Source organism: Apis florea, unplaced genomic scaffold (assembly GCF_048593485.1).
Source record: "Apis florea isolate Af1SG1 unplaced genomic scaffold, ASM4859348v1 contig_24_pilon, whole genome shotgun sequence".
In the NCBI taxonomy this organism is placed as follows: Eukaryota; Metazoa; Arthropoda; class Insecta; order Hymenoptera; family Apidae; genus Apis; species Apis florea.
In genome coordinates this window covers 194,974-220,379 of record NW_028256597.1, presented here as the reverse complement: position 1 = coordinate 220,379, position 25,406 = coordinate 194,974, and the positions used below count along the sequence as shown (strand labels likewise).

At 37.5% G+C, this 25,406-nt stretch overlaps 1 protein-coding gene across 2 annotated transcripts in view; it reads left to right on the top strand.

The window, feature by feature from the left end:
- The first annotated feature begins 1,509 nt into the window (after positions 1–1,509).
- LOC100870530 (neurotrimin) overlaps positions 1,510–25,406 on the top strand; it is a 191,639-nt gene continuing 167,742 nt past the window's right edge. For both annotated transcript variants that reach the window (XM_086907089.1, XM_086907087.1), the window contains exon 1: positions 1,510–1,663. In XM_086907089.1, the coding sequence (XP_086763215.1) occupies positions 1,570–1,663 (94 nt within the window). In that variant the 5' untranslated portion in view covers positions 1,510–1,569. The remainder of the gene's footprint in view (positions 1,664–25,406) is intronic.

Genomic DNA, 25,406 nt, shown 5'->3' with positions numbered 1-25,406 from the left:
CGATCAAACCATTGATCATTGTGTGGCTAAAAGAAAATTTTAGTTAACGAATACGATTTAATTAAGTTAATATTAGTAGTGTCGGTGAAATGTAATGTAAAGTTTTAAGTGCACATTATTACGTGCGTTGATTGTTGCTAATATAGTTGATGTTACGTTATCGCGTTTCAAATTTCTAATTTCAACAACAAGACACTGTTATACACTGTAATTCTTTTAAAGGAAAAATAATGATTGGAATACAAAGTGTAATAATACCTCGTCGATTAAGAAACGAATCTTACGAAACATTTTATATATTATTTACGTTTTATTTTATTTTCAACTTCTTTAAAGTATCACGAACCAGGCATGAATCGTGTAAATTATTTCAATTTCCTTCTACAATTGGATTCACAAGAATGATGTAATTGGAAAATTATTTAAAAAGATCTAATTGGAGATTGCGATTTTTGGATTAGCATTATACTTTCAGTGAGAAAGTCTGAAATAAGTTCTTTAGTTATGTCAAAGTTGTATTAAATTTAATTGTTTTTGCAGTTAAATAATCGTTCCACATTTGTCAGTCACTTTTTCTATATACTTCAGTTTTGTAGAAAATCTAAAATTTCAAAACAGATATCAAATAAATTACACGGTTAATAAGTTTTACGAAACACAACATATTCGTTGTTGTAATTTATTATAGTGCAATAACAATACGTTCTATTGCGTAGAATTACGTGTAAATGAATACAGTTATATAGAAATTTTAATTAGCTTTTGCTTAATAACGCATAGTCATTCCAAATAATATGTATATTATTATTTGGCGCTCATTATGTATTGTTAGTATCATCAAAATACTAATAATGACGCACTAATCCGATAACATTTTAATTACTGTCTACATTTAAACCATAATAATAATAATAATAATAACGATTCTTCTTTGTTACACGAGTACAACAGAGAAACGAATAGATTCATCAAATGTTGTAATAATAATCAAACATTTTTACCGTTCAAATTAATATAAAAATATTATAAATTTCGTATATCAAAAAAAAAAAAAAAAAAACAAATTTCTATAATCAATAATTTACACAAATTAACAATTATACGTTGAACAAAATTTCTAAAAATTCGTTCTAAAGTTATTACGCTTATTTCGTACAATTATTTTCTCCAAGAAAAAAAAAAATAATAATAATAATTCACACGAAAATTTCTTCGCTTGAATTAAGATTAAAATTTCCAAAAAATGCGTAAAAATCGGTCGTACTTCCGCACCTCGGTTCAATGGGCGTAAAGCAATTAAAAAAAAGCGTGATTTGCAAAAAGCGACGTGTAAACAAAGGGCCGATTGACAGCGGTTTCTTGGGCGGAAAAGGAATCGCGAGTGAGCGATTGGAGTGGGGATGCGCGTCGCCCCTCGTCTCGCTCGACTCCGGCTGGAGCGGCGGCCGAGGAGTGGGGGATCCTCGTGCGCTTACGATATACAGAGCGTTCCGCGAACTCGGAAGTTCAGTCTGTACGCGACAAGCGGCGCGTTCGTTCGCGCGTGTTTATATCCCGCGTAAGTGTATCATGTGTGAGAAACGTGGTATGTGCACGGGTAAACGACAGGTGCCTCTTCTGGTAGTGACTACGTTGTTAGTTGGCGTGCGGCCGGAATTAGTCGGTGAGTACAAGTTAATATATCGCGATAAAATCGGCGGAAGGGTAAATATTTGAACGGGTAAGTAAATGATCTTTTGAGATAGGTAGATTTTAATTTTTTGATTTTGTTATAAAGATAGGAATGTACATCATCGAGCGTCGCGGATTGATCGAAATATGATTAATTGCGCTCGAAATCGTGTGACTCGTCGCTTAATAAACCGTTGTATCGTTGAGGTGAAAACGATCGTGATAAACGTGCGCTTGTTTCTGTCGGTGATTTTTGTTTCCAATTTTGCTTTCTTTTTTTTTTAAATAGTGTATACGCGTTACTTTTTAATTGCAAGTTCGATACATTTCGCGTTATATTTACGGCGGCATTAGCGCTCTTTTTTTTAAAAACAACGAGAACAGAGGAAAAACGGGACAACTTTTCGACAATTTTAGTGAAAACTTTCGAACAATTTGAATCGCGAAACGGATCCAAAGATAGGTATAAATTTTTCCATTCAAAAATATATAAAAAGAATATGTAATTCTTATTCTATAGTTTTTCCCACTTTAGATTATTATTCCGCGAAAAGTAGAAAATACGAGATTCTTTTTCGATTCTCGTATCCTCCTTCATTTAGAAATTTTTTGAAAACATTTCGCATTTACGATTCCAACGCAAATACATTTGTTTACATTTCTTTCCTCGTAACTTTATTTACCACGGGCGCGTATATTGCGCGTCTAATCAACGTTTAATGGATTAATATCGTTTATAGTTTTCTCCGACCATCGTTTCAAAACAAAACAAACATTATCCGGAAATCTGAGTTCCGAGAACAGAAATTGCTTGGCAAATAGGCGGGATAAAAGAGGGGGGCAAAAAAATCCTTCCATAAATTCGTTTTCCCGTGTGTGTCTCTCTCCTCTCTCTTTCTCTCTCCCCAATGTAAAAATTATACTCCAATTTTTCTCCCCTTCTCGCGATAGAGACACGCGTTTCAATCTCGATGATGCGTCTCGCGTATTTCTCAATTATCTACAAAATTGAATCTTAACTTCGTAACGTCACCAGATACGAATCAAAATTCCGACATTTCAATATTCGCTCGTATCGCAGTTTTATTTTAACGAGATAAAAAGAGAGAGAGAGAGAGAGAGAGAAGAAGGAGAGACCTTTCTCTCTCTCTCTCTCTCTCTCTCTCTCTCTTCGATATTATTTTAAACTCGTAAGAGAAGACGAATAGAAAAGCGAGCGTGCGTGTATATGTAACACGTACGAATCGGGCGAAAAAATAAAAAAAAGAGGAGAAGGGAAAAGAGAGACGAGGAGGCAATAAGAAGAACGGCGCGTATCGCTGATTTTTATTTTATCGATCGTGAACGATCTCCTTTCCTCGACGAGGAACGACTGTGGGAAACTCTGGTATAAACCGTAAAACTTGGATTCGTTTGAAATTTTATACGGTTCACGACGTCCATCGTTCCGGCTCCTCCCCGCGCACAATACATTGGAAAGTTTGACAGATACGTTTGCATACAGGTAAAGTCGCGATTTCGCAAATATTGCCGTGTCACGTAGAGATACTCGGTTCGGTTACATCGGATAAAATACGAAACCACGTGGCGGTATAATGTCGAAATATCGAGCAGGTCAATTTGTACGTGTCGCGTTTCCGTCGACAAAACCGCTTCAACCGAATTTGTAAAAATTATTGGCGAGATAAAGATAAAGTGTCGTCATCGTGTCGCCGCTTCCTTTCGAAATCGTCTCGTTTATTTCTTTAACGTTTAAAAAAAGACGATATACTCTCGCGAGTATACTTTTCTTCTCTCCATTTTGTTTTCGGATTTCACGTGATAATCGTTGCCGTAATTCTATCGATCCCCAACTCTCCGCCAAAAGGAAAAGAATATTTTCGATGAAAAATTCTAACTCGAGAAAATCGGAATGATAATTTTATACGATTCTTCTTCTTGAACAATTTTTGATTAAAAATTGATGCGGTTAAAGTGGTCGAGGAAAAAAGGACGAAAAGTGAAAATTAGGGAGCGGAGAGGGGGAAGGAGAGAATTCGGAAATGAATTTTCGCGATTTAGCGGCGGCGCGGATTTGTTTCGTACGATTGAAAATTACTTGATGCGAATGGGCTCGAAGCGAGGTCGGAAAACCAATTTGTTTGTTCAGGATCAGTGTTTGATCGAACACACATTTATTACGCGGACGAAACACATGGCCTTTTATAATTACCAGCTGGATTAATTACTATCTATGGTTAAGGGCCGGTGCTCATCTCAAATACAATCTCTCTCAAAGACTCTTTAGAATTAATTCGAAAAAGCGTGAAATGCTTTACGATTTTTATTTATTTATTTTTTTTTTCGAACAATGGATAACAATTCGAATTTTTGATCCGATTCTATCTTTTTTCTTTCTTTTTTTTTTTTTAATTTTCTAATTCCTATGATGCGAGCGGGAAAGGAATTTGAATTTTAAATATATTTAAATTATATTATATGTATATATATATAAATACACACGCGTGAATAGAATAGAATAACGGGATACGAAGGATTTCGTTTATTTTTAAATATTAAAAAAAAAAAAAATTACGTCGCTCGACTGTTAAAAGTAAACTTAGAGCAAAGTTTTTTTTAAAATGAAATATCTGTTGGTAAAGAGAAAGATAAATTAGAATTTTTAAAGATACTAATAATGGATTCCCTGGATTAAATATTTCCGATGTTTAAAGATAGACACAAAGCGTGTCAACCTTAACTTTATTAGATTGGAGGATGTCGATAATTCGGGATAAAAATCTTCGCTATGAATCGTGAATACGTTATAGGAATGAGAAGATGTTTAAAGTCGGTGCATATTTTAAAGACATTTATTTCTGTGATGGTGGAATCTATATATCCGCGCGACAGGGGTGAATAGAATGCGATATCGCAAGAAACGATGCAATTTTTAGTTTCAATTGTAATTGAAGAAAGTTGTTAGAATACGCGAAGATTCTGTAAATTTTTGTATGACAGAAATACGAAGTGTATAATACAGGGAGGGATAGAAGAGGAGAATTTTTTAATTAGACATTTTCTTTTTTTTTTTTATTATCAGCGCGATTATGCGAAGTTAAAGCAAGGACGATCGTTCTCGCGATAATTCGCGAATATTATCGGAAAAAATTATAAATTTCCATAATGTAAATTTGCGCGCGATCGCGCTCGCTCTTTTTTTTTTTTTCCCCCGTTTATTTTTTTTATCATTGTATTTTCCGCTTTTCAATCATCTCGTCTCCGCTTCTAATGTAAATGTATCAACGCGCCAACGTTCGTTCGATCACTTTCAATCATTACATTCGTGTAAATCAAATATTTTAATATTTCAACAACAATATTTATCCCGAATAACATTATTTTAAAACGGAATTATATAGGATGGTAAAATATTCGTAATTTCGCGAATTCAATATATCGAGGGGGATGTGACGCGAAATATCGAAAATATCGAGGTCTTAAAAAAAATTTTTTTTCGATTTTATATTATGCACCTGTAAATTTTCCATCCAGTTTTTTTTTACTCTTTACTCGTGGAAAACTGGCCGCATAATTGGTGAATAGAATAGAATTATCGTATAAAGCCTACATGTGGGCGGTGGGGACACAGAGCAAATTCGGCCAAAAGTGCAAAAGTGACGATAAACATCATTTGTTCAAATGTTTGGACAATCGCGTAATCTTGTTTACGATTTTACCCTTCACCCTTTGCAAATTTTAATTACACAGAAATGGACGACGCGCCAAATCCCGTTTCGTCGAATATTTATCGTACAGGCTTCACTTTTGTATCGGGTCTCAAGTCGGATTTCCACGAGAGAGAAAGAGAAAAGTTGGGAACGATATGCCGACATATTTCAAACATTTTTTTTTATCGAGCTGTTCATAAAATTCACTCTACTCAATTAAATTCTATACGGAGAATTTTTTCGAAATGTATATGTACGTTTCGAAAAAGAAAAAAAAAAAAAAAAAAAAAGAAAAAGAATCGATACGAATCGAATAATAAATGTTTCGACAGGAACAGGTGGAAAGGAATAAAAGGAAAAAGAGAGAAAGAAAGAAAGAAAGAAAGAAAGAAAAAATAATCACTCGATAAACGACTTTTTCCTTTTATTTTTCCCTTTTATCGTCGAGTCCCACCCAATTTTCTACCGAGTTCCGTTACCAAGAAAAGAAATGTTAAAAATCGGAAAGAAGTTCAATTAATTATCCCACTGTCCAAATATACCTTCTCGATCTCGAACCTGGCTCAATTAAAAGTCCATTCGGTTAAAACATGTCGGTGTGAGAAGTGAACAAGCCTTTCAGCTATTTCGGGATTAAACCGGGGATAGGTCAAGAAGCAAGGGTCGCAGTTAATAACTGGCCACCTCGCGATGACGGTATAATTTCATCGAGGGTCAATAGACGGATGGGCCGCAAGTATCATCGAGACCCTTTGCCCATAAAATTGATCAAATTCTGAGACACACCGGCAAACGGTTTGAATCCAATAAAGAGGATTAAGTGTACTGAGCTGTAAACACGGTGTGATTGAATTCCAGGGAGGAGGGCGACGAGGAGGAAAACGTCCCGCCTTCCTTCTCGCACCCCATTTTTTCCCGCTTTCTTGTCTCCTCTTGTCTCTCTTCCTTCCTCCACCATTCCTCATCCTTTCAACTCGCTCGCCTTTAACCCGCCTCCCCTCCTCCCGATTTCGCGTGCCTCTCATCGCGGCGTCTTTTCTTTTCACGTATAAACACAGCGCCGCTTTGTTCCACCTTGTTTTCATTAACCACGGAGGGAGTAACACGGTCGTGACATTAACCTCCTTCGAGATCGAATAAAAGATCTCTCTTTTTTTTTTTTTTTTCGTTAATCTTATTCCATTCTCGAGAAGCAAAGTTAAATTAAAAAGAGATCTTCTGTCGATCGTTTCCGTTTTTGGAGAGATGTTTTTTTTCGAAAATTGCACGCGCGTTGCAACGCGGAGAATATTCGATCCGCCGTGTAAAAATGTCACGTGTTACGAATTCATCTCATTTGCACGAAGGGGGGGGGGGAGAGGGATGGGAGAAGAGCAGATACATAAATAAATAAAAAATGGACGCACTCTGGAATCGGGCGCGAAAGGGAATCGAGATCGTAGAGGGAATATTCCATGGTGGTGAATTGTATTATCTTTGTTGTTGAGAAAGATGTCGGGATATATTCGTGGATATTCGGGGGAAGAAAGGCGATATTAACGCGCAATTGGTCGGATAACGAAGTCCCGTAATTGTGGGTTTTTGACCGACAATAAACCGGATAAATTATTAAACGATACCTCAATCTCTATGTTAATTATTTTATCCCCCCGTGTTAATCATTCCATTACTTTGAAAAACCTGTCAATTTTCTTTCACGAATATCCCGAGGATCGATCGATAATGAAATCAAAATTAATTTATCAAATATTTGCCTCTTCTCTCGCTCCTTTTTATCCTCGAAAACAAATTTTCTTCTCTTCGTTAATTACCGAATCGACTTTATTTTTCCCTTGAACGAACTCATCGAAGGCGTTCTCTCGTCGAGGCGTTCTACTCGGCGCGTTTTTGATTGAGCAACGCAAGTTAAATGGGTCTGGTCGGATCGAAGACTCCGCCGAACACATTAAATTCGACGGTATTGTTTCGCTCGCCGGGGAAAAGTGATTTAAAGGAAAAAGCGGGGGGTTGTAAAAACGATTTATCAAGATTTCCATCGAAACTGCGGCAACACGGTCGCCCTTCGAGCGTTTATCCCCGACCTACGCCTATCACCGGCAATCCCATTAGTTGGAAAGTTGTTTCCAAGTGATCTGCCCATTTATTCATTCGTGTATATTTGGATTATTTGGACGTCGATACGCGAGCTTATTTCATTTTAGATAACGATAATTATTGCTGTTCCCAACGGGAATTAAAGGAGTTTTCGCATGATTGGCTGCCTATCATGGAGCAAAATTAATCCTTTGCGCTCCAATAGTGACTTATCACTCGGAGTAAAGCGATAACTCGAGAGGCGAGTCTCAGGCATCGCTTGGATTCGTGCAGCAATTCGAACTGCGACAATATTTATTTATGCTTGACTTTTTTAAAATATCGTGAATAGATTCTTGAACCCTTTAAATATAAATAATCGTAAAGCGTGTAGAATAACATACTATCAAATGGTTAGATTCTTTTTTACGTGAAATTATATATTATTCCGAGATTTGATCCGTGGATAGAAATATTATTTTCAAAGTTTCTGAAATTAGTTCAATTAGAGACGAGTTTCGTTATGGAATAACGAAATTATTTCTATTCGTTAAGAAATTGGCGATAATAGTGATAAAAAGATGGAAAATAAAAATAATAGACAGTTCATGAGATGAGTTTTAATTAAATAATGAAATTATTTCTGAGTGAAGGAAAATAAATGATAAAAATTGAGATTATAATAGAAAAAAAGATGAAAATGTTATTGCAAGGTTACGATACTTCTCAGTAATTACTTTATTATTAAAATATCACACAACGTAATATTCAATAATCCTTATCTTCGTTTGTATGTAAAGATAGATAAAAAATATCAAAGTATAAAAGTTTTATACGTTAATTTGTGTGTGAAATCATTTCAGGTTAGGTGAGAGATGGGAACCGAAAATGGGAACGGGAAATCGTGTGAAGTTGTTGGTTCGTCCGAGCGAAAAAGCAGTGCAAAGGGTTAAATTTAAATATTTCTGTTTCATTTTACTATTCACGATATTATTCTTCGTGATACGTTGTTGGCCATTTCCATCGTGTTTCATCAATAGGAACAGTATTACTTCAATGACTTGTTCATCTCTGATCACTGGTTTATTATCGAATGTAAAGTGAGTTAAGAAATTCAATTTATCATAACGTTCGTCGGTGTAAACATTTAACATTTTTTTAATCTTATCAATACCTCGACTCGTTGAAATTCAATTAATCGTCGATTGGATCAATGATCTCATCAAATGGAATAATTTTTCTTAGAATTAGAAAGATCAGTTTCAAAATAATTCCTTATTTCAATTCGATCGATCGTCTTTAAAACGATCAATCGCGTTACGAATTTATATACTTGGAAAAGTTTTCAAATTTCTCTCGCGACAAGAAAAAATTTTATTTTAATTTTCCATTCTTTCGCAATTAATACGAGACATTAATTACTCGTGTTACTCCGCGAATTGTTATGCACTTGGACTCAGTGGCCTGATTGCAATTTCGCGAGGGATAATACGGGGAGCTATGGCCCCGTAAGATCTGAATATCCGCAAGTTCGCAGTAACCGGCAGTGATATCGATCCCGAGGTTAAGAGACCCGTTGTGCACGCGATCGAATTCTGTAACGCGATTCGCTGTCAAACCCGCTCTCCCTCCCTCCGTCTCTCTTCCTTCTATCAATTTGTGCCCGCTATAATTCATTCAAATTGTAAATTAACGTGAAAGTCAAACATATCGCGGAGTCATATTGGATGACTGGGCAGTTTTCCTCGAAATTGTTATTTATTTCGCGTTTCATCTTCACTTGGATTTACGCGTTGATTAATCCATGACACGATGGATAATTATCCTTCCTCCAAAGGAATAGTTTCCTTTGGCTGCATGTAGTTGCGTCGAAATGCATCCACGTGATTCGAAAATGATAATAGAACTTCATTGCTTCGTCATTTGTTTTATTGCAACTTATTTTTCGTTCCGGAACGTTGGATCGCATGATGCACACCTGCGATGATAGATACGAGCTCGCCTCTCTTTGTATTCGTGCGTTTCCCAGAAACTATCCATATAAACAGAGTAAACAAGATCGCGTTAATAAACTCTCGCGAAATAAACGTTGAGTAGGTATTCGAATTACTTTCCAAGAATCCGTTTAAGCGCGGGTAATGAAACGTGCGGATTTTTTTTCTCTTCCTTTTTTCGTTTCGTCGTGAAAATTTTTCCACGCGTTATTTCCCTTCTTTTTTTTCTTTTTTTTTTCCTTCCCCCCTCCCCATTACGCGCATCGCGTTTCCTTCCGGTTCGCCGTATAATTTCTACCAAGATGAGTGACCTGAAAATCGATGCCTGGTGACTTTGTGCAGGACAGAGGTCTATTCGCTTCGTTTACCTCTTAAAAAAAATCTAGGGAGGGGAAAAAAAGGAAAAATAAATAAAAACATCCGAAAGTGGTAGAGTGCTTGCGAAAAAGCACTCTTTTTCTCGAGGAAAAGTGTCCATTTCTATTTTTCCAGGGGGAGGGGAGGGAGAAGCGAAAATACCAATTTACGAGATTTAATCATTTATCGAAGTTCAACGTAAATCGAACGGGCAAACTGAATTTCGTCATTAAATTTCAAATATAAATATTTATTGTATTAAATTGCACGCGATGAATTAATACCGCGTGCATAATTATCTCTTTCTAGAAATTTCGGGTTTTTAGCTAAAACTAACTCGAGACTTTTTTTTTTATCGTTTTACAAACGTTAAACAAACGTTTCGAAATATTTTAATAAACACCTGTTTGTGCTTGGCATTTGGCTGCTGTCGATATTCAGAAGTATGTCAGCAGGAGAAAGACGTCACTTCTGAAATTTCAGACGATTATCAACAGTTGGGTCGGACAAAGTTAAGCGTCTGTCCACCGTACGATGTCCGCGCGCATATTTTCGCGATCGATTGCATCGATTCACCGCGTGTAATCGCGCAATTATAATATTCGAAAGGCGGGAGGGGAGGGGAGGAGGAGGGGGGAGGGGGAGGGAGGGAGAAAAGAGCATTAATTAGCATCGAAACGAGACGAATTTTACGGGAATTTTCATCGCGGCGGTTTAATTCTTTTTTTTTTTTTTTTTTTTTTTTTTTTTAACTCGGTTGAAATTATTTCGCTAACTTCAACGCAATTCTCTGGGTGAAGTGGCGGGAGCCGAGAAGGTTGAAACGCGTGCCTATATTAAAATTAAACAAGCTGTCGCGTGTGTTATAATTTACCTGTGCTCTGAGAGAGAGGGAGAGAGGATTTATAGTTTTATTCGCGCGTTAGTTTAAAACGTTAGGAAATGTTAAAACCGGCGCGTGATCCCACGTAAGGGGGGCTCGCTACGTGATACGAGGCGAGGAGATGAATTCTCTTGTTTTTTTCCGAGCAGAGAAAGGATTTAAATTGAAAAAAAAAAAAAAAAAGAAAAACAAATTAAAATTACACCTGTTATAACACGCGAGTACACCCGACGAGTGTACTCGATCGAATTAGAATGTTTATTATTCGAAATAAGAATAAATTAATTCTCGAAGAGAGAAAGATATTTGCCCGCGTCTGTCCAGAAATATAGAACACATCCGGGGAAAATAGTTTTAACGGATAGGACGATGATACGAAGAAACGCGGGCAATAGAAACGAGACGAGATATAAATCACAAGTGGGTTGACGTTGGCGTAGGGAGGGGAGGAGGGGTGTATTCAAGTTCGAATGCAACTCGTCAAAGTAGAAATTCCGGCTTACAAGTTTTGCCTTTATTCGAAACATTTTAACTTTCAACCAAATATCGGATCGGCATTTACGCGTACTCGAGTAAGAGATATTCCATTAATTAAATTCTTCGCGTTGTTCTTCAATTTTCATTTTCTTTTTCCCTCCTTTTTTCCCTCTTCTTCTCGGATCGAATATTCGAAATATTTTAAACTTGCTCTCCCTCTCTCCCTCTTCCTCTCTCTCTCTCTCTCTCTCTCTCTCTCTCTCTCTCTCTCTCTCGTTTGCCCGATGAAATTTTGACACGAGCGAATCGTACGTTTGTATTTCACGGCTGTTTCAAACTTCATTTTCATTCGCAGAGAGAAAGAGAAAGAGAGAGAGAGAGAGAGAGAGAGAGTGGAAATTAAAACGAAATTCGAATACGAGATACAAAAGCGAATTAAAACAAGGCGCGTCAATTATAATTAATGACGTTTGGTTATTGTTGATCCTTCGAAAGCATCGATAGAATCGAATGTGGATATGCAGAAAACGGAGAATTAATCATTCTTATCGGCGCGGGACGGTTTATCGCATTTTTCCCGCCTGATCGAGTTAATTATATCTCGCGGAAGGGAAGCGACCGCTTCCGGTTCCTCTCCCTCTCTTCCTCGATATTTTATTCGCGCGCTCATCAGAATTTTCATTCGTTCGTGCGTTTTATTATCGCGTAAATATTATAAACGCGCCACTTGACACCCGCAGGAAATATTATTCAACGAACGAGGGAAGAAGAACGCGTGTAAATATATATATCTTACGTGTTTCAAATTTTTCGTTAAAGTGTGAGAGAATCTTGGAATTTTCGAATTTCCTCCCCTTCGTCCTTTTTCTAAATTGTCTACAATTCACGATTAATCGAAGATAATAATCGTTTCCCTCGGGGAAAGAAGAAGCGGTGAAAAGAGTCGATGAATAATAGGGGATAAATCGGGGGGTATTATCGACATTCCGCTTTATATATCCGAGATGGATGTTTCGCCGTAATGACACGTGTGAGAGAAAGGAGAATGGAAGAAACGAGGGTGTAATTCGCGTAGTCGAGTGATTTCAACGAGGGAATAATTCATACGCGTGAAACACGCGTGGCCTTTCCTCGTCGTATGACGTATACGTGGCGGGTTTACACGACACGAAGTATACTGTTGTGGGGTTCGATCGGGACGAGGAAAGAAAGGGAGAGAGGAAAGGAAGGGAAGTAGGAAGAAGTATAAAATTTTATTGTGCTGCTAAACAGACGACAGATGACGGACAATTCCTTTGGATCGGTGGGTGACAGATTGTTTGGAGAAATCTTTATCTCGTATATAATCGTGGGGACGTCGAATCGAGGCGGATCTGCTCTAGGATACGATGAATTATGGTAATTCTTATCAGAGCAATAATTCTTTGGCTTCTCGTTTTTATATTTTATTTTATTTTATTTTATTTTACTTTTAATCTTTTGCTGCGTTTCAGAAGCGATGTGTAAAGCTAAGTGATTTTTATACAGAAAATTTGGAACAAAGGTTCGTCGATAAGGTTTTCTTTTTTACAAAAATTGTAAAATTATTTTTCCAAATTATTTTGTTTCGCGATACTTTTGTTTTTATTCACGAGATATCGAGGTTTTAAGTGGAATAAAGTGGTAAATAACGTTTATATTTCTGCACAACGCGTGGCTTCGAAAGTTTTCATCGTTCTTGTGGCAAGCACAATATTTGGAAGAAGTGCAAAGGGTTAAATCTTTGTTAGATCAAAAATCGCTCCGCGTGGTTGGTCGGTTTGGGTAAAGCTGACTTGTCAAAAGTAATATTTTTCATGAAATTTTCCTCGAACAAGTTTCTCAGGAGGCTCTAAACGATGTGGTGTGGCAAGAAATTGCCACAGAGCTGGGGGAAAAGAAAAGAAAGAAAGTATCCGAGATGAAAAACTTACGCTGGATAAAGTGATATTCTATGCGCGATAAAACAAGATGAGCATAAATTTGTCGGTGAATTTGCATGAGGAGGCCGAGTCCAACCTGGGCTGGAACGTCTTAACGATAAATTTTTATGAACTTTTCAGAAAAATTTTGATTTACTTCGGGATCCACCTCGTAATTGAACGAGGAGAAAGAAGGATATACCCAGGAATATTTTCAAAATCTCTCGTTTTTATCCGAGCTTTATTTCTGTAAATCTTTCGTACTATCATCTCGTAATATATCGTCGGTTAATTGATCTTTAACTTTTAGGGGATGGAGGAATTGTTTGATCGAAAAGTTGGCTGCAACTGAACTTCCTCCTCCAGTAATAATTAATTCCTCGAACATCGTTTGGCAATGAAATTTTTCTTTTCGATACTCGACTAAAAAAAAAGGAAAAAAAAAAAAAAAAAAATTAAATCCACTTTATTCCGTAATTTTCGCGAGATTAACGTTTACGTAACGAGACAGGCGCTGCGTTGAAAAGGAAAAATGGGGAAAAATTTTGCGCGCGAAACAACAATGACAAAATCCGTGACAAAAATGTCCCCAAAATGAAGTGGCGCGCATTCCGGAATTCGAGTTTAGAAAATCGCTTCTCGGTGGCAATCCCGAATTTCTACAAGTTACAACTTCCACGGCTATTGTTTTACTTTTCGCTTACAAAGTTTCATGCATTCTGCTTAGCAACTTTGATAACGGCGAATAAGAACGGGTAGAGGGGGGCTAAGACGATCCCGCGTATTGGTGCACTCGTTATAATCCTGTCCCAAGTGAAATTTGTTCGTCGTTTTTACAAAATTTTACAAATGATAAAGAAATAAAAAAAAGAGCTGTATAAAAACCCTGGAATGGAATAAGCATTAAAGTGTTGAAAACGAGTTGAAAAAGAACTCTTTCATACTTTAATATTTGCAATTTTTGGCGAAGGATCAAAGTCTATAAAGAAGAAATTAAAAAAAAAAAATACTTTACTCGATCGAAACGATCGACAAGTTGCAAAATATTTTATACACCTTAATCTTGTCGTTCATCGCTCTCTGACGATCGAACGTTAGAACAAGAAATCCAACTCGATAGCGAGCGTTTCGCCCCCCTCCATTAACGAACTTTTGCAGTTTCTGCTTTCGAGCCCCGTTCCGATAGCGAAGGAGGCATACCGTGATAGAAGTTGCGGGGGCAGGAGCTAAGGGAGGTAATCGTGCCAAACCGCATCTGCTAATACAACGAGCAGCGGCGGCATCGACTAAGCGATTCCGCTAATCTATACTGTCCGCTCTGATAACATAACTGGAAGGTGGAGCAATCACGTAACCACCGCCTCTAATCATTTTCCTTGGAGCGATAATTTTTTTGAGCTTTAAAAAGATTACCAACCGGGCTGGAACGTCTTCAAAGTCCCTAGGGATTATTCTATGGGGATTATGCCAGCTTGTGTCGCCATCTCGCGGAATTATTTTTCTTTCCACGCCTCCATCTTCTCACCGCGGTTCTAATAGATTTATCGAGCGTGAAATTTTATATATATATATGTATGTATAAATTCGTGGAATAGGCAGGAAGAATAAACCACGATAAAATTAAATAATTCCAATTAAAATTATAGAACGATCGAATTTAATTGATAGCATCAATTATACGAGATTTGATATCGTTCCAAATCCGAGAAAAATCAATTTCCCCCAATTTGTCCTGCCTAACGAGGATTAATTGAAAAGAGATTTCTATATTAAATTCGAACGATATCTTGCTTCTGCTTTTCTAAAAAAAAAAAAAAAAAAAAAAGAAAGAAAGAGGAGGGAAATTTAATCGAAGAGAAATATTTCCACGATAATAATTACGATTAATAGCAGTGGCAAACAATATCATGTTCCCTTTTGGCAGCATGGAACGAGAACGCTTTTGATTAGTTTGCGACAAAGTCGTGTCTCGCTGCGACAATAAACAAGGAACAAGTTAATGAAGAAGCTGTTTTGAAAATTGGTACGTCGGCGTCGGTGCACCGTCGGTTATACGACAGTATAAATACTTAAGTTTGAAGCCGGTGGAGTCGAGACGTTGCTTACTGTGAAACGGGGAGGGACTCGAGACAGAGAGAGAAAGAGAGACCTCGTCGTCGTGAATCCTTCATATCTCGTGATAAATATAATCTTGTATCATTTATTGTGGCTGGCAAAGCCCGGGTGAAAGTGGCTTGATTATGTTTGCTCTCCTACCAAAATGAGATGCACCTTTCAAAGGGCGAACGAACGCTTCCTTCTAGTTTTATTACTGCCTTTCTTCGCGACTCTTCCCCGCTCTTAAACGATACTCTCTGCTCGCGAATCAGAGAGATTGCGGCTCATGTCTATGCAAGGGCGGAGGTTTCGTCCCCGATGAAAACGAACGATGAACAGGCGATGATACCACTTCGATGATACGAAGCCCAATTCCTTCCTCTTTGCTTCTTCTTTTTCTTTTTTCCATTTAAAACTGGAAATGGAATGTTCAAGCTTCCCTTTGACATTTTTGACAGAACGTCGGAACTCGTTTGAAAAATGAAATTGAAGATAATTTTTTTTTTTATCGCTGCGATCTTTCTGAAAAAAATTTTGTTTAAAAATCGCGAGACGATAGGTTTCTCGTCACGGTTCGGGAAATATCGATTAACCGGCCGAATCTGGATCGCACGACAGTTGAAAACTGATTAATGAAATAATGAGATAGGGGAGCGGAATTCAACAATATCATGGAAAAAACTTCATGGAATCCATATTGCATGGAATATTTTCATTAAAATTGGAAATGACAGATAGATATATCGCCTTTATCGGATAATATATACATCACGTATTGCATTTTTGCCCGCCGTTTATTAATTACAAATAATAAACCGAGCGTTACCAGGCTGTTTGTTACTAAATAAATTTTCCAAGAATTCGATCAAAGGATGATAAATGGGAGAGGAGCCGTTGCTCCTCCCCATCCGTTTATTAGCGTTAAATATATCAGCGAGGATCCTGTGAAGAAGAATTGCAACAATCGCGCATGTACATTTACACAATTTATTTCGTTCCCTTTTCCACCAATTTATTCCCTAACAAGAAATCGCGAATTAATTTCCCCTCCCCCTTCCTCCAATTTTTGATGGACGCGCACGCGAGACGTCGAAGAGGAAGAAAAAGTGTCGTGAATTTAATAAAGATGGACGATTATTTATTATCCGCCCGCACGTCGGTTAAATATCACGCAAGAGTCCGCCAGAGGGAGGAGGCCAGTGGTGACCGCGCGAATTTGCATATGGCGGAAACTTGCGGCTGGAAACTCTCCTCCACGGTGATTTCGTGGGTTATCTCCTTCGAGGGGTGAAGTATGTATATATATACATATACAGAGCCGTGTATCTGTTGATCCGTGTACAAGGAGGAGGTCAGAAAAGATTCGCAGCTAGTTCATCTCTTCGCTTTACCCGCTGGATATATCGCGAGGCTGGACGATTGGATCCAGTTTTTACGAACTCTCCTGGGATAAACAAAATGTTCTGATCCTCCAACGTTTCTTCCATTCCATTCTTTTTTCTCGCAAGAGAGAGAGAGAGAGAGAACGCGGAGATCGATTTGCACGTTTAAACGTCTCTCCTCTCTTCTTTTCACTTTCGTTTCGTTTATTAAATCATTTCATATACGTATTCGACTCGTATCGTCAGGGAGGAGAGGCTGTTTCCTTCTTTTCTTATTTTCCCTTCGTTACTCACGGATGATTCACTCCGGTATTTTAGATTCGAAATAGCCCCTAGGGATATACCTAAGGATGGATTCTCTTCCGGCTATCTTCTTCGTCAGATTCAATTTCAACGATCGAGAAGTTGCCCAATACTTGTATCTCGTTCTTCTTCATCTTCTTCTTCTTCTTCTTCTTCTTTTAGTTTGTCTTAATCAGTAGTAATGACGAATCGTGTTTTCGAAAAGTTCCAGCCAGGGAAATTCGTGGTCACAGGGACATTGTCAAGTTCCGCCGGAATATTCATTCTTCTCTATCTCTTTGCTAAAATGAGCGCACGTCGAAGGGAGTAGTTGAGAAAAAAAAAAGGAAAAAAAAAAAAAAATTCTTTGAAAATAAAACTTCTCGAGTGTATTAACTTTCTTCTTTTTCTCTCTCTCTCTCTTTCTCTTGTTTAAACTTAATCTTTCATTTTTTTTCTCCCTCACCCTCTCTCTCTCTCTCTCACCCTCTCCTCGAGTTATTAGATTATGTTTCCTTTTATTGACCAAGATGGATGGAAAGAGAAAGGAAAAAACGAAAAAAAAAAAAAAAAAGAAGAAAAAAAGGAAACACGCTTGAAAGTTGAAGAGGTTTAAAAGGAGGTCGATATTGAAAGGTTGAATGGATGGTTTACAACCGAAGTTTATTTAACTCGATGTTTTATTCAATTTGCAAAATACGCGTTGAATATGTATGTGCGGTGAAAGAGAGGGGACAAGGATGAACGAACACAATAAGTACTCGAAACCACGAAAATGTTAGAGTAGTCTTTCATTCAATTTTGCTCGTTTGCTTTGTCCAATCTCGATTGGACTGCACGGATTCGCTTCCATCAGCGATATTATTTCCCCAGATCTTCCTCCCCCCCAGCCCCCATAGCTCTTTCATTCCCGGAAAATACCGTGACTCGGTGTGTTTTAGATATTGTTCACCGAAACCGGAATAGAAATTATTGAATACCATCGATTGTTGGTGATACTCGAGCCACTCTTGTGGGCATCAATGTCAAGCTAACAGACAGTAAGTAATCAAAATCAATGAGAGTGGTGGAGAGCCGTGGCTCGGCTGCCATTTTGAAGTTTTCTGGGAGGTAGTCGCTCGATACGACGATGAGAATAATATTCCGTTGGAAAGATTTATATCGGTGTGCGAATTTTTACTATTACTGTTAAAAAGTTATATGTTACGATGAATCGCTTGCTGAATTATAAAATATAATCTCTATTACTCGATTTTCGTTATCGTGACACGTTTCGGTCCGGACACATTGTTATTTCATTTCTTCCTTTCCTTTCCGTTTACCTCCGCGTTTTCGAAATAATTGATCCGGCGTTTGGATCATTATTCGATTATCCAAATTGGGAAATTACTTTTCACTTACTTTTCGAATAAACTTGCACCACCCTTAGTTACAAATAGACGCGAAGAACGATAAAAGATTCAAGCGGTGAACGATTCCAATCTTTCCCTTCGGTTTCAGGTCAGAAACCGAATTGAATTGTTAACGAGCTAGGCAAATAAAATTTGAAGAAGATTCCATATATTCACTTTCAACGGGATAAAGGAAATAGAGAGAAGGAGAGGAGAAAGGAATAATAAGAAAATCACGAGTAAAAACAGTTTTCCGCAACTCGACAATTTTCCACGTATTTTCGCTCACAACCTGTATGCAAATCTAACAATACCGTACTTATTTACTGTACAACCTACTTGCACAACCGCCACAGTATAGATTATTTAAAACACGCAACGAAATTAATTGCACCGCTGTGTTAACCTTTTGTCCCATTAAAACGTATTAAAACAAGTGTAATAAACGTCGTGCGTCACTCGTAGTGCGTGTGCGCATCTTAAGAGTTGGCTCGACAAATCGTAACCTCGAAAAATTTCCTCCCCTCGCCGATTCCCCTCGCGGGGCGAAGAAGGGCCATTAACCTGGAAATTTTTAACCACCACCGTGGCGGTGGCTTAAGTCCTTGCCAGAGGTGTACGTGTATCATAATTCCAAGGAGGCACCACGGATGAAAAGAAGGGAATATAAATAAAGGAGGAGAGCAAGGAAAAAGTGGAAAGAAAAATAACTAGTTTGCTAGGGAAAAAGAAGAAGAGGAAGAGGAGAGGAAGAAAAAAAAAAAAAAAATAGTCGCGACGCGAGAACGTCAGATTTGCGGGTTTTAAAGCCCGGACTGATGTTCACCTGGCTGAAAACTATTGTCGCGGATTTTTCTCACGGGGAGAAAATCTTTTCACTCGTCGACTCCCCGGAATCGAATTCAATTAGTACGTTAATATACGCGGAATTGGAGAAACACGTCGACATCGAAACACGCGACATTAATCTCCGTGGTAAATATTAATGGTGTGCGTACCAGGATGCCCAATCGTCCGCGGGACGATTTTGACAAATGGCGCGCGACAAATCGCAATTCTTCCTCTTCCACGGGGGCGAAGATGAAAGAAAACGATATGGAAAAAATTATTCCTCCTTCTCTTTCTCTCTGTATTTTTTATACCCCGCCGCTGAAAGTTTGAATTATTTTCTTAAATTCGATTCAGATTCGGATATAATTAGTTGAATGATATTTATTTTCGAAATTTTATCTTTTTCTCCTCGTTAGTCGATTTCTTTTTTTCTTTTTTTCCTTTTTTTTTTTTTATTATTAATGGTATTTCAGTAGAGTGGGTTTTTTTTCTTTTTTTTTTTAGAAATATTTTATCGATCCTTGTTGCAAAAGAAACGAAATTGATATATGATCGTCATATGAAAGATTCAATTGGAAAAAAAAAAAAAAAAAAAAAAAGAAGAAAAAAGTGAACTTTTCAACATATTTGGTTATTTTTATCGTTGAATCGTTTTATTCGATATGAAAATTAAAAAGATCACTTTTTCAATAAATAAAAACCCAGTGAATGAAATATTCGAAAAGATAAAAGTATTTAACCAAACCGATATTATTTATCGAATACGAGTATGATTTATTCAAAGTATTTATAAACCGTAATTCCAATCGCTTTGAGTTAGTTCAAGAGTAAAATTCACTCACCTTTTCAAAAATTTCTCAAATTATATTCCAAATTATCATCACGTACAATCAATCCTCCTTCCTTCCTTCCTTCCTTCCTTCTTTCCGAACTAAAAACAAACAGTGATATATGATCTATCCGCTGTGAATTAACAATCGACGATTAACCCTATTTAAATAACATTCGAACGTCGAGGTTTGCGTTAAATATTCGTCCGCGGCCGAAATTTCCGCAAAGCAAATTATTAAAGGTAGCCAGGAAATCCGATGGAAAAAGCTAACATCAATTTTATCCTTATCTCGTTGCCCGGTGGGGGGAGGGATTGATTTCCAATTGGATCGACTATTTACACAATTATGGCATAATTGTTATCCACAGTTTTATTTGATTTGCGCGAGGGAGCCGAAGATGAATCGATAAATCATTCCACCACCATCACTTTTGCCCTCTGCACACCCCATCCTTCGTTCCCGATATCGCTTTTGCGAGCGGAGGTTAGCAATTCGGAAAATAATTTCACCACGCGCGTGTCCCGGCAACACGATAATTGACATTTGAACCGTCGATTATACGACAAGAATACATTATGAAAAGATGGAATGAAAATAAACGCCCATACCTCGCCTCGATACTCGCGTAATATTATAAATGCCCGGCCGCGGCCACGAATTTACCGTTTTCAATCAACACGAAGGCGAGTTACACTCGATTCAAAAATTTCCAAAAAACGTGTGTGTATATATATTTATGCGCACGTGTACCCGCGCATATACGCGCATCGGTTGATTTGTGCTTGAATGGCATTGGCGTTGAATTGTGAATGGGGGTGGAGGGAAGGGGAGATTGGTTTTTAGTCATTTTCAATTTTTCAACGTCAGTAGGTTAATTCTTTTCACGTGAAGGGCCGATTCTGTAAAAAATATTCTCGTTAATAGGTTTGGTATTTGTTAAAAAAAAAAAAAAAAAAATTTCTTTTTTTTACCAATTTTTTTTTTTTTTCACCTTTTCCCCTCCCCTCCTCCCATTTTTTGTTCCCTATTAGAGTAAAATATTGCGGTTCAATGGAGATAGTTTGATGGATTTGAAATAGTTTTTCTCCTTTTTTTTTTTCTTTTTTTCTTTTTTTTCGTAATATGGGTGGAATGTTTTTTCGATGAGAATTAGAACGAGTAAATTTATTTAAATATACGGAATATACATCTCGGCAGTGAAGTGATAATTTATGGATGGATTTTATATAAATGGAATATTTTTCGACAGAAATTGGAAATTAGAGTGATATTGTTATAACGGTATTATGTAAATGTAAGAATACACCGAAAGAATTTTCCGGCTCGAGTTAAGAGTCCAATTTATGATTATTTGCGCCCCCTTTAATATTCGTGAGTGGAGTAATTCGTGTAATTAAATCAGCAAAAGTACAAAAGATTAAGTGGACAGTTTCTGTCTGAAATTTAATTTAATTTGTGTTTGAATTAATTATCTAAAGTGTGTTGCATTATTAAATAAAGCACATCGGTGAAATAACTTTATATCGTTTAAAAGGATTAATTTTTTAATTCCTTTTTTTCCAGACAATATTTCGAAGAGAAATAATGTAAAAATCGTAAACGTTAATCGAGGGAGAAGTAGAAAATTTTGAGAGCGTTTGGTCGAACAAACTTAATATTTTTTTTTTTTTTTTCAACTTGGATCAATAATTTTCAACCAAGATTTCATACAGATTTTAAATCGTCGTCGCGCGAATAATTTTAAGATAAGTTTTTATAATTTCGTTCGAAGGAAACAAGTTGTCAGACTTGTATTCGTATATAAGAAAGAGATATAAGAAGGAGAGGAGCAAAGGAACCTTTTCTATATCTAATCTTTATAATATAGTCTTTAGAAATATTTTATAAAAAATTACGTCGCTTCGCTCGTCACAGATTTTGTAAAGGTATTATCGTGGAAAGAGAGAGTTTATCCTGCAAATGTTCGTCAATATTTTTTATCTTTAACGAAGGCTCGATTATCGATACAATTGTCAATCGTCTGATATTCAATTTGTAAGGAAAATAAATTACAAAGGAGAGGAAGAGGGGAGTGTTCAAACGTTGGTAATCGAATGAAATATTATTAACATTATCATATTTCAACATCGTTACAATAAAATCGGTATAATAATTTTAAAACGTTATCGAAACTTGTGTTATAAATTGTAAGATAAATTAAGGATAAATGATGAATAACAACACGTTCTTTTTTTCTTTTTCTTTTCTTTTCTTTTCTTTTTTTTTTCCCCCCTGCGACGATTTACATTTATTAGGGATCTTTGAAAATATCGTATCTGTCGTTCAAAAATGAGGGGAAAAATGAGGTGTGCAGGGTGAAAAGTGGGGAAAAGATGAATGGAAATACGTAACAAGATGTAATTGAATGAATATATTTGCGTGTGGAATTACACAAACCGTATATATTCATTTGCATATCTGCAGTCACGTCCTGCAACATTTCCATTTGTATTTCAAACTTCTCTTTATCAGGCGAATCTAGATAACTAATGCCCGCTAACTAATTACGAAACGAAGAACACCAGATTTCGATGTATTTTCAATGTTATCGATCGTTTTATCGCGCGATTATTATTATTATTATTATTATTATTATTACGTACGCCTCGAATTTATTCATCGAATCAACACGATCGAAACAATCCGTACAGTTCTGAAATTCTAAATTCGACGAGATTTCGACTTTTTTAAAAAATATTTTTATCGGATAGAAAAGAATTATCGAATTATCGTATTAACCAAAAATATCCACAACGTGTACAATTAAAAAATAATTCTCTAAATAAGTTTTGAATTTTTTACGCTTTCTTTTTTTTTTTAAAGATAAAGATCAGAGATAGAGAAATTCCGCGCAAAAAGATTCCCCTGAAAATTCTAATTTCTATCTCGATAGAAAAAATATTCGAAACAAACATAAGAAGAGAGAGAAAAAAAGACAAAAATTCGAATACAATTTTCCACATTATCCCTATACGATCTCGTCCATTCGATAGTCCTTTTTTTTTTTTTTTTTTTTAAGACGAAGCTCGACCAACGAGTATTTTCATTCAACGAGCGATATCGTTTTCGTCCTCCTCCTCCTCCCTCCTGCTCAGTGCTCGCCGGAGTAAAAAGGTTGGCGAGGGGTGGTAAATTGGCGCGCGTGGAAAAATGGAGTTTAATTTTTCGAGGTAGCCGAGAATCGGCCACTAATTTCCAGCAGATCGACGGTTGGCTCGATTTAAGCGCCCGACCACGGCCTCCCCAACCGACCTCCCCGCTCTGCATTCCCGAATTCTCGCGTGGTATAAAGCCGTAATGTCGACTTTGGAAAGGTAATGTGTACCCTGTGTACATTGCGCTATGCATACACCGACTGCATTCTCGCGTTCCACTTCTTGCGCCCTTCCTTCGCCTCCTCCTCCCCCTTCCCCTGCTACCAGCTCCGACCAGTCACGTACACTATGTCAACCGTGCACACCGATACCCCGTTGCCCCCCCCCCTCCTCTTCCCCCACCCTAGGACTCGCAACGGTTACCGTGCATCGAAATATTGAACTGGTATTTCGGTAACCGGCTGTTACGAGAGAGATTTCTGTTCCCGCTTCGTCTACCTCTCTCTCTCTCTCTCTCTCTCTCTGTATTTAGGCGAGATTACCGTTACGTTTATTCGATCCTTCGAGTTTTATCTCGATATTCCATGGGCATCTTCCTTTCTCGATTTTGACGTAGCATGTTTTCGCATCGTCTTAACGAGGCGTGTGTTTTAAATTTATCATCCAACGGGCTTGCAATAGTAATTTAACAATTCTCTGTACCCCTTATTATACGATTTTTATCAATCGCTTTTTCAATCACGATTTTAGGGGAAACCTTATTTATTTATTTTTTTTTTTTCGTAGAATCATCGATCAATGATAATCGAATGATTGTCACCCGATACAATAATCGTATCTTCGTTTACTTAAGTCGTAGCTCGAGATTAATTGTTATTTGCCCGGTCAATTTGTGCCGATTCGACAATTTGATCGGAAGAGTAATAATAATAATAATTTTTTAACGAAGGGGCGCATGTGCGCCAGATGTGTGCCGCAATTGTGACTCGAAGACGAGGCACGCTGCACGCGTGCTGCTCGTTAAACGGCGAGGGTCTTTTAACGCATCCTTACCGACCGGGTCCGCACGTGCGTGGCCGGCAATTAGCGCCCGCCACGTGGTACGCTGAATCCACGTATAGCAGCCGTGCGTATTATAATCTCGCAAATTGCGTAGCTCGGCATATTTCGATTCGATCGTATAATTCACGGTCCGCGATAAAATCGGTAAAATCTCTCCCCGAGGAATTATATTGGAAAAATTATATTCGACGTTCGTTCCCTCCCCCCATTTGTCGACGACGGATAGTAATTAGAAAGGGGAGGGGAGGGGGGGGGGAGGAAGAAAATACGTATATATAGAATTTCCGCGAGACGCGGAATTTTTCCCCGGAAAATTTAACCAGATCTACGAACGATGTATGTACATCTGTCAAACTTAATTCTCTATTAAATAGAGCAAGCGAACTTTTCGATGGGAACGGCAGTTTCGATGAACCGTGAAATTCGCTAGAACTGGCAATCGTCGGAGCATGAAATTTGTCATCGAGACTTTCATAGGTTTCCGACGATATTCCACCATATTGTGTGCCGCACACACGCGTATAAGGAAGGAAATTCGGCTATGAATATAACGGAATGCGCTTCCGTTACTTCCGTTATACCATTTATTCGAGGGAATCGAGCGACGTGCTTGTTTCCCAAAATGTAACGATACGGTATTTCCTTCTCCCCTTGAGCAGAGAAAGGGATATTTTTTTTTTCTTTCTTTCTTTTATCTTTAAGAAAAAGCAGAGATCGATATTCCTCCCCTTCGGGTGGAAAATCTTTTCGGATGGAAAAGACACCACCACGAGTGTATTATAAAAATTTTATTTCATCCCGGGGACTGTTAGCAGGGGGTGCAAAAAAAAAAAAAAAAAAGAAGAAGAAAACTCGTTACATCCTATTACATTCGAGTTTTCATTCCAGGCAAAAAAGGAAAAGCTCGGGGATTTTCTTGCGAAAATAAAGATCCAGATTGAAAGTGTGGACAGAGGGAAGGGAAACAAATTAAAAAGAAATTAAACTTTAACGATCTTTATTTTCTTCTATAGAATTCCGCAGAACTGACAGAATTAATTTCATAAAGCGAGGATGACAAGAAGAAAAAAAAAAGGAAAAGGAAAAGGAAAACGAAAGGAAAAGGAGAAGGAAATTTTTTCGTTTAATTCGGACGCATGAATGGGAGGGGGGGGGGGGGCTGACCTATTATGGCAAGTCGGGCAAGTGACATAATTGAAAAGAAAATATAGGCGGGTGTGGAGGGAGGGAGAGATTCTTTAAATTTTTAAATTTTCCATAAAGGGGAAACGCTCGTCGTCGGCGCTCGT